The following is a 10,102-nucleotide window of genomic DNA, read 5'->3' as shown; positions in this document are numbered from 1 at the left end:
ATATGAGACATGATTTCAATCACCTCATGTATGCTGATGATTTGCTCATTATCTCTACTGCATCTAGAAAGTCTGCTAGAAATATCAAGATGTGCCTTAACATCTACTCCCAGCTTGCTGGGCAAAAGCCGAATGTTGAGAAATCTGAGATCCACTTCCCTAACTAGTTTGGGTGCTCTTTCTTTGGGATTAATACAATGTAAGTCTTACCCCAAGCTTTGGGCATCACGGCATGGTGGAAAAAATGATTTACAGCAGCAAACAGATTGTCACCTAGGTCCTCCCAGAAAAATTTGGAAAATTCCACATTCAGACCATCAGGACCATGCGATTTACCAACAGGTAAGGAGAGTATTGTCTTGTGAACTTCATCAAATCGCTCTCAATGCCATCGCCCATTCTAAAGAGTTTTTGTTTTACACCAGTAATTTCCAATTTATTAGCTTTTATATGCAGAACCGGCCTCATTTGGGTGCAATGGGGACCTTTTCATCGGCTGTATGGAATGAAGGGACAGGTAAAGGGGGAGCTAGTTTTTTCATAGTCGATTCTGACTTAAACATTGTCCTTGCAGGTTCATATCCTTTGGAGTATACTACCTGTCTTGAGATGGAGGCCAATTCTCTCCTCTTTGCTTTACTGAAACTCAGAGAAAAGAAGGCTTGTTGTTCCAACATTTTCACCAGTTCGAGGGAGATGTGGGGGATTTTCAACTGCAATGAAGAATTAATCCAATGGAGGGCTCACAACACGCTTAATGAAATTAGGAACTGTTTGGCTAATTTTCAAGATGCACAAATTGATCTCATTCCTCTCTCTCTTGGAACAAATTTGCTGTGGATCTTGCTAATCAGGGCATTAAGGCCACTCAAATTATCTCTATTTCATTAGGGAATGGAGAAACCGAAATGGATTATGAAGATGGTGTCCAAAATGGGTCTTTCTTTTTAGTTTGTTGTTGCTCTTTTCTGTTGTGTTTGCTTTGTAGTTATTGTCTTTGTTTTGCTTTTTTCTACAATTTATTTTGTAATCTTTCTTGTGAACTCTTTGTATTAGCTTTTTCCTTTTAATAAATAGCTATTATGTAGCTCTCTCCCAAAAAATAAAATAAAATAAAATAAAATAAAAAATTCTAACCTTTTGGGTTTTTAAAAGTGCCTAATCAACATTTAAGTGTTAACTTAATATTCATGTGATGGTTCTAGAGATATTTTTAACAATTATAAAATATAGAATTAACGAAAATAAACTTACAAAATAAACTATCTAATAAATTGAGTACTAAGATAAATATATAGTCATCATCAAAATAAAGTCCAAAAGATGTAGTTAGTGAGTAGTAAGTAATATTGTAAGAATATTGACAATACTTAGTTATACCAAATAAATGGAACAAGGAAAATCTTGTTATCCTCTAAACTATAAAAGAAGAAATGTGTTAATATGCAGTATACCTCATAAGTTGTTGATACTTATGAAAATAACCAAAAGTTAATTTAGTATTTACTTTTTTTTGGTTAGGTTTATAAAGACTACTCATGAATTAGTACTACAAATTCTTCTATGTCTTGTGGATTTGGAGATGGTACAGATATTATACTTGGCTTCTATATTAGCACATTATCATATGTATTATGTATAAAACTTTCTAAATATATAATTCCGTGAGAGCAAATTATTGCCTGGAGGCCACAATTTTCTTCTCACTTACTTGTTGGGATATAATGGTTATGTCAACCATATATTAAATATTATCAACTTCATGTTAAAAAAAATACAAAAATTTATTGAACTAAATGTTTGTTCTCTGATTTAGGCTTTCATTAGTCAACTCTCTTGATTCAATATTAGAGGTTTAGGTCAACCGCACTCCAATAGCATCAGGTGTGAGCTTTTGTCACTCTTTGAAATAATTTAAAATAATATTATTATACTAACTACCCATGTAATTTTCTAAAGATATTCAATGGAGGAAAAAATTAGAGAAATTTATCTATTATAAGTACATCACAAATTAATAAAAATAAATTTATTTTATTTTATCCTCTTGATTAATTTTATCTGTATTCAAAATCCAAACGGAAATAAATTATGAATTGATGTCCTCTAAGCTCAAGTCATTGTTTTCTAGATGTTCTTTATAAATACATTAAGTAGGACTCATCTATTTAATGATTTGGATCATAATAAAATAAAACGAAATATTAAATTATATGGCTTGTGCTCCTCGTGTAGGTTATTAGTTGAGCTCGAGGGCCACTACTGCTGAGTCACATCCCAACCATCAATTTGATATAGCTATTTTTTAGGGAAAATAATAAAATTCTCTTGCACTGAATTCAACCTATATGCCACCAATTTCATGTATGTTTGTTGTGTTCTTAAAATTTTTTAAGTATTATAACTCATGTAGCTAACTTTCCATGTTTTTCATAACTTGCCCCTATAACATAATATTAAAGAAGTTTTAATTAAAAATAAATAAATTAATATAAAATCAAACGATCTTGACTCAATACAATAAACATATTCTAACATGCATTATCAAATTAGAGCATTGGAATCTCCAACATAATTAGAGTAACACAGTATAATATGTGGTGGAGTAGGAGAATGGATCAGTGAATCACATTGCATTGGCGAAGATGGTGCTGAGGTGGCATATATTAATTAGCATAGTCTTGGCCTAACAAAATTTCATTAAACATTTCCAAGATCAACAACCTATAACTTGAATACTCAAATAAACTAAGCTCCATAAAAGTACTAAATTATTTACCAATACCTTGAAACACTGTATGTTTAATTGGAGGTTAAGATACTTAAATTAAAGTTTAGAAGTTTGAAATCAGTTTTTACCTTTTACTTAATAATAATTATTTATAAATATTAATAATTGTTTTTTTAAAAAATAATTATTAAATATAATTATGATTTATCTAATAATTAAATGTTGCCCAAAAAATATTGATAACAACATTGGGTGTTTGGTTAGAATCATAAGGTAAATTAAGCCTATTTTTAGTGACTCAACAATTAAAGAAAAATAATCTTATTGTGTCACTAGAGTCTCACCCGAGTCTTTGTCCTTGGATGAGGGCACCACAGCTAGGAATGGGGGTGGGGTGGGGCGGGCGGGCGGGGAATGGGATCCCCATCCCCATCCCCGCTCTCCAGGCGGGATTCCCGTTAAAATTTCCCACGGGAAAAAAATCCTCCCCGCTCACTCCCCGAGGATCCCACTTCACGGGGAATCCCCTGCCCAAAACATTAATATAAAAAAATTTTCTATAAATAACTATAATATTTCTAATGCGATTTATATTACACGCTAAAGATGCTTATATACAATTAAAAATAAAAAATATAATGTATGATGAAAAAATCTAGACAAATGAATATTTGAATAAAAAAATATAATGCTTATATGTAGCAAACACAAGGATATTTGAATAAAAAAATCTAGACAAATTACAATTACCTAATTATCCAATTCATTTAAATTAAATAAATAATTAGTTTTTATGAATATTAGAAATTTGAAAATTAGAAGTTTGAATTTTTAATTTTTTTAGATATACTATATAATAATTTTTATTAAAAATAATTTAAGATTTTTATTAAATAAATATGTTTTAATGAAATATATAAATTTAAATAGTTAATAAGTTTCAGTATGAAATAATCGTGAGTTCCATAATAATAACTAAAAAAATATTAACAAATAAATATTTATTGATTATATATATATAATATTATGTTAATCGTTGAAATAATCTTTAATAAATATATTAAAAAAATATATAATATATTCTTTGTGAATCCCTCAGGGATTCCCCACGGCTCCTGTGGGGAGCGGGCGGGAGATCATTCCCCGCCCTCGCCCGCAGGCGGGAGGAATTTTTTTCCCCGCCTCACTGCATGGAGTTTCGGGAATCCGCCCGTCGGGCGGGGCCCCGCGGGGAACAGGGATTCCCCGCCCCACCCCCATTCCTATGCACAGCACGATAATCAATCATTGGTTCTGCGCACGCCACTGATACAATGGTTGTCCACATTTATAAGCCACTGGTCCCAGACTTGCGGTTTGCAACACGGCCCAAATTACACCACTAGATGCGAAGCACTTCCCAATGGCGCTAGCGCCAAATATGTAATTTATGCAAGCTAAACAAATTACACCACTGGTCCCAGACTTGCGGTTTGCAACACGGCCCAAATTACACCACTAGATGCGAAGCACTTCCCAATGGCGCTAGCGCCAAATATGTAATTTATGCAAGCTAAACAATATGGCACGTAGCAGCTATCAGTAGAAGAAACAAACATTTTCAGTGATAACATTGCACTAAAATTAGTATTCAGAGCCTTGACAATACAAAAGAAGAAAATTAATCAAAGTTTTGGAGCTGAAACTGCAAAAACTCCCCCCATTCATCTACAGCCTGAGCTCTTAATTGGAGGTCAGAGCCTAGACCTACGAACATCACTTCCTCGAGCCAGAAAATTGCAGTAATGGAGGTAATTCATATCCTGAGTTCCAGTATTCAATCTGAGACTTGTTGTAAACATTGTAATCAGCATTGACGGGTAGATAGTCAAGGGAAGAAGTATTACTAAACTTTGTATCAGCTAGCTTCCATGATGATGCATTTCTTTCGTAACACTAGTTGATCATGAACCAAGAAATGTAGTGTACCGGGCCTTCTTTGCCTTCCTATTGCTATTTGCATGATATCGTCCATGAACAATCTCCCTCGAATGGTTGTTTGTTTGAGATGTCTCATGGTTAAGGGATGGAGCTCGATATTGTGCATGACTACTGTCTTCTTCATGATAACGGATTTCTTTCAAAAGACCAGATGACGGTGATGAACAAGGAAATCTTCTGTTCCGCATCTTTTTAGCCTTCCAGGGAATGTTGTTAACTCGAGCTGTTCCATGGTGAAAGGATGGAGCATGAATCTGTGTATAATGAATATCACTTCCATGATTATGGGCTCCATCGTGAAATGATGGAGCATGGAACTGCGTAGAAATCTCACTTTCATGATGACAAGGTTCCTTCCAAAGAGCAGATAATAAACCAGGAAATTTCATTTTCCAGTTCTGATTCCCATGGCTGTTGGCCAGAGCCATTTCATGGTGCAAAGACGGAGCACGAAACTGTATACTCTGAATCTCAGTTCCATGATGATGGGCTTTCCTTCAAAAAATCAGAAGATGACAAAGCAGTAGAGCTTGTGTCGCTGACTTTCTTGGCATTCATATTAATGCCACATGTAGCACGAATCTGCGTATGAATCTCGCTTCCATAAGGATAGGTTTCATTTGAAAGGCCAGATGATGATGAAACAGGATATTTTGTAATCCAGTCCTTGGCATTCCCATGACTGTTTGCTGGAGCTTTTTTATTGTTAAAGGAAGGAGCACTGAACAGATTATAAATCTCACTTCCATGATGATGATTGGTTTTTTCCCGCAAAACAGATGTTGATGAGTCAGGAAACCTTTTGTTACTGATCTTCTCAGCCTTCTCATGCATGGATGAAATGGAAGAAGCACAAAACAGTGTAGGCTCACTTCCTGTTTGATAGGTTTCTGTTGGAATTCCAGATGTCAACCAACCAGGAAATCTTGTTTTATATTCCTTGGCCATCCCATGACAGTAAACTGGAGCTGTTTCACAGTAATTATTTGGTTTACACTTTGGTCTACCTGGCATGATTTCTGCTTTCCTCTGTCTCTTATTATGAGGCTCTCCTTTAGTTGAGCAATTTATCTGCCGCTTCAAACCTGATTCAAGGAGTACCACAGACGGGTATATGGATAAGTCGTGATTATTGTTTTTCCTGTTTGAGCAAGATTGGGAATAATGGATTTATTGTTCAGTAATCAGCAGATAATATAGCCCTTTCTGTCATGCACAATAATTAATAATCACATTGTGGTGGCAAAATAAAAAAATAAAAAAATAATTAAAAAAAACAAGGGGAAGATACTAAAGTTAAAGTTGAAATCTTCTGAAAAATTTAACCAGATATGTGATAGCTAACAATAAAAGAAACCATGTATGGATCTGAAATTATTTTTTGTAAATTTTGAACTGTAGACACCATATTTTGGGAATTCTGGAGAAATGTTTTGTTTGTCTAAGCAATGCAATTTTGTTGTACAACCACAGGGCTTTTTATTTGGATGTGCAGTATTTCCCTAAATGCCAAACAAACTATAGACTAATCTGATGTACTCAGAAATGTATGGACAGATAATATTTCCGTAACAGAAAATTATGTACCTTTTTTTGCATTGTTCCCTCTCGCAATGGCTCTGACATGCCTTGCTGCAGCTCCTCTCTTGTGCTTCTCGTCTAAAACCTTAGCTCTCTCTGCTTCATCATTCCAAGGCTAAAAAGAGCAACATAGTACAAAATTTTAGCAACATAAAAGGAATTTAGCTATCACATAACATGTGTTGTAGAGCAACTTGAAGATGCTTATTTAAAGTAAGTCTACCTGAACTTGATAAAAAAAAATGGTCAGCAGATTAAATTCAACTAATGTTTACCTGTCTAAATGTTTTCAATCTATAAAGGTTCCGTCCTTTCACAAGCAATGGAAATAATGGAGCCAATGCTTGCTTTCCTTCACTCCATAATACTTCCACCTAAAATTAAATCAAAAATAAAAATCAGTCAAGGAGAGAAACCATACACATTTACAGCAAGACTGGTCTTACAGTAAAGGTATGCTGCTGCTTGGCTGAACCATAACTTTCTTTCACAATTCTCCCAGCAACAATTCTTTTGCCAATGACCTTCGCACCCCTTGTAACTTTGTCAAATCTATATTAAAATGCCAGTTATTTCTTTTCGAGAAATAAAGAACAATAGATAATTGAAGGAATATCCCTCAACACACAGTAGCACAAAATTACAACAGACTTGCTATAAATTTTCTGCCTGAACAGGACAACATCGCCTTTACATACATCACCTGCAAATCAAATAAAAACATGAAATCTTTTCTTTCAATGATGTTACCAAAGCCTCACTCAAAGGAATGATGATAATTCTTAAAACTAGAAAAATGTAAGATGATGAACTATACCTGTACAATCAATAACAAATGATGACTTTGGATACTGCAATTCACCGTTTCCGTCTTTCATCCTAAAAGACTTGGCAGTATAAAGTGAAATTAGGAAAAAAATTGGACACTCTGCTTTCTCTTGCTATTCATGAAGATGCCATATAGTCTTGTAATTCCAATAAAGGCAGTATCTCAGTTAATGAGTATAGTTGATTAGGTACCAAAGAAAAAGGTTAATTTGTAGCAATCTCTTTGATGAATCAAAAAAGAAATTAGCATTGTCTAGTATGTAGCAGAGTTTGCTAATCTAATAAAAAATCAAGCAGTAAAAGGACAAGGATGTTAGTCATGTAATTTGTGGATCCCAATATATATATATATATATGGAACCATCTAAATTTACTGATTGTATTGCTCTTAGAAAGCCTTGTAACCATATTATATGATCACAGTGTAATACGAAATAATATGTCATTTTATATCTCCACTAAAGCTTCCCGATGCACATAGTGTATCAGAAACTCTTATTAGATCTCCTTTCACCGCCAAGGCTTGCGAAAGTCAGTGCAAAAATACCAATATTAATGCATAGTTTCATAGAGCCACTATGACTTATATATTAGTCCAAATCTGATGAACAGTGTTAGACTATTGATAGGAAAAAATTCTCGCCCATGTCTTGCAGCTTCATATACTTTTTTGAGTTTAAGATTGAAATCTGCTGCCTAAAGTACCATCAATGAAGTTGCACTATTTCACAAAATGCCATTATTGTGGTCTAAGAGGTTGGCTATGAACATCTTGTAAGTAGATTCCTATCCTAGAATACTCAAAGTATTTGTCTTTGGGGCTGAATAACCCATCAAAAATGCCACTATTGTGGTCTGACTAAGAGATTAGATATAGACATCTCATACATTCATGAGATTTACTAACATAGTGCGTGTATAACATCCCATGTTTAACATCTTTTGCTTTTGTAATTACTAATGGAGCCACATATAAGTTTCAGAGATCATCTGATAAGAAAAAATCAAGCCAATATAAACAAATGTACGGCACATACAAACAACATAAACAACTAACCTCCAATATTCCTGAATTCTTTCAATGCAAGCAGCTTTAGTCCCACTCAATCTAAGAGAATGCTTTCTCAAATAGGCTTTGCACTGATCAAGCTTCAAAACATCCAGACTTTTCTTTCCTAAAGAACATCGACATTCATAGAACAAAAATGTAAAAATTGCAGCTCATGAGTTTTATTTATTCATTTCTGTTAAAATCACTGGGCAAGACCAATTTTGCATACAAAAGAATGGCTTGCATCCTTAAATCATCCAATATTCTGCTTTTAATAATTGTAACTAGAAAATGAGCTTTTCCATTCATTCACTGTGTCCTATTTGTTGGATTAAGTAATAAAAGTATCATTATAACATGAAAAAGAAATATAGAAAAAGGGCAAAAAGGAATTAACTCCAAAGAGCCCATTCAAATCCTTCATTTTTCAGAAACAAACACATGCATAGGAAGATTGATTCTTTAAACCAAAACTAAAACATTCAAACCTAAATAGAGAGTTTGGGATGGATACTTTTAAGAAGGTCGATGACCCTTTCGCATGGATCCTCCACAGCAACAGAGCCACTAGAGACATCATCATCATCGTCGTCGTCGTCTTCATCGTCGTCGTCCTCACCAATGCTGCCCATTAACAACCTCAAAAATCAACAAAATTGGAACCAAAAACACTGACGATCATCAAATCTTTTCATTAAATTTATGGATAAAAGAAGAAGAGAAAACCTCGAATCCTCCCAATCTCGATCGGTATCGTCAACATATTCATCTTCGGAAACTTCTCCATCGTCTTCTTCTTGGGATTCTTCGTTTTCATCATCAATCGAAGAGGATTTCAGCTCCGGAGAAGAAGGGATGGAGATGATCGGCTGCTTCTTGTTCTTCGAATCAACCGCAGGAACCATCTTTTGTGTTTTTTGTCCTTTTCTTTGTCGGTGAATTCCAAATGTTTTTTATGCAGGGCTCTAAACGGATCTTTAACGGGTCTGCAAAATCCGAATTCAAAATGTTTTTTATTAATTTATTTTGTATTCTCAACGGTTACTTCTCCTTTTTTTGTGTTTTTTTAATCTTTTTGAAAGTCATAAAAAAAATTATATGTATAATAGGCAATATCATTTCCTTTGTTCCTCAAAGCCAATATACTTCGGAATTTCATTTAAATTTTTGAAAAAAGAATAGCCAAAAACCACATTGGATGAATGTATGTTGTAAAATCCAATTTGGGGAAAAATAGGTTGTGTTTTTTATAACATTGTGGGTAGTCTCATTTTTATTTTTATATTTTTTTGATAAATATGTACAAATTTTTATTTTTTTTATACGCATAAGAAGATTATTATATGTAGTGAAAAATTAAAATATAATATTGCTTCTACAAGAATCATATTACTGTTATTTAGATATTTATTTTACCACTAATAATCTTAAAACTCATATTATATTTGTAATGTGACGCTACCTCTAACCAGAGTAATTTGATTGGTCTAAGCCATCTTAATATGCAACTCTCCAATGTTTTAAAAATGAGCTAAATTGATCTCTAAATTCCATCTCATCATTAGGAAATACATAGAATTAAACAAGTCTACTAATGAAGGTTACAGATTTGGTCATGTATTTGAATTTTTCTGTCTTGAACATATAGAATACCAAAACAATTTTCGATTGCATTACTATAATTGTCTATAATTAAATAGTTCATTTTGCTCCCAAATCCAAACTTGTCTCTTAAAATTATGCAAATGATATCTTTGACTTCGATAGGGAGATACAAAAACCCTAGCACGTTTGAATATTTAGTGCCTACTAAATAATTTTTTTAATTAAAATAATAATATTATTTTAATTTATGACGAAGTATTTATCACCACCCATTGGCATTAGCAATCGATTTTGTTATCCTAATAATGCAGCAAGAAAAACTTTTG

General features: G+C 33.5%; 1 protein-coding gene across 1 annotated transcript; it reads right to left on the bottom strand.

Moving 5' to 3' along the window:
- Window positions 1-4,313: 4,313 nt before the first annotated feature.
- On the bottom strand, window positions 4,314-9,095 carry LOC120263727 (zinc finger CCCH domain-containing protein 62). Its single transcript, XM_039271703.1, has 9 exons — window positions 8,898-9,095; window positions 8,686-8,795; window positions 8,178-8,295; window positions 7,110-7,171; window positions 6,944-6,995; window positions 6,739-6,844; window positions 6,568-6,666; window positions 6,299-6,407; window positions 4,314-5,796 (listed from the first exon to the last, which is right to left on the bottom strand). Exons 1-9 carry the CDS (start codon window positions 9,074-9,076, stop codon window positions 5,183-5,185), a joined length of 1,449 nt encoding a protein of 482 aa, XP_039127637.1. The 5' UTR covers window positions 9,077-9,095; the 3' UTR covers window positions 4,314-5,182.
- Window positions 9,096-10,102: the final 1,007 nt, after the last annotated feature.

The sequence above is a fragment of the Dioscorea cayenensis genome, chromosome 6 (genome assembly GCF_009730915.1).
Source record: "Dioscorea cayenensis subsp. rotundata cultivar TDr96_F1 chromosome 6, TDr96_F1_v2_PseudoChromosome.rev07_lg8_w22 25.fasta, whole genome shotgun sequence".
NCBI lineage: Eukaryota > Viridiplantae > Streptophyta > Magnoliopsida > Dioscoreales > Dioscoreaceae > Dioscorea > Dioscorea cayenensis.
The sequence above is the reverse complement of the archived record's forward strand: the minus strand, read 5'-3'. Positions and strand labels throughout refer to the sequence as shown.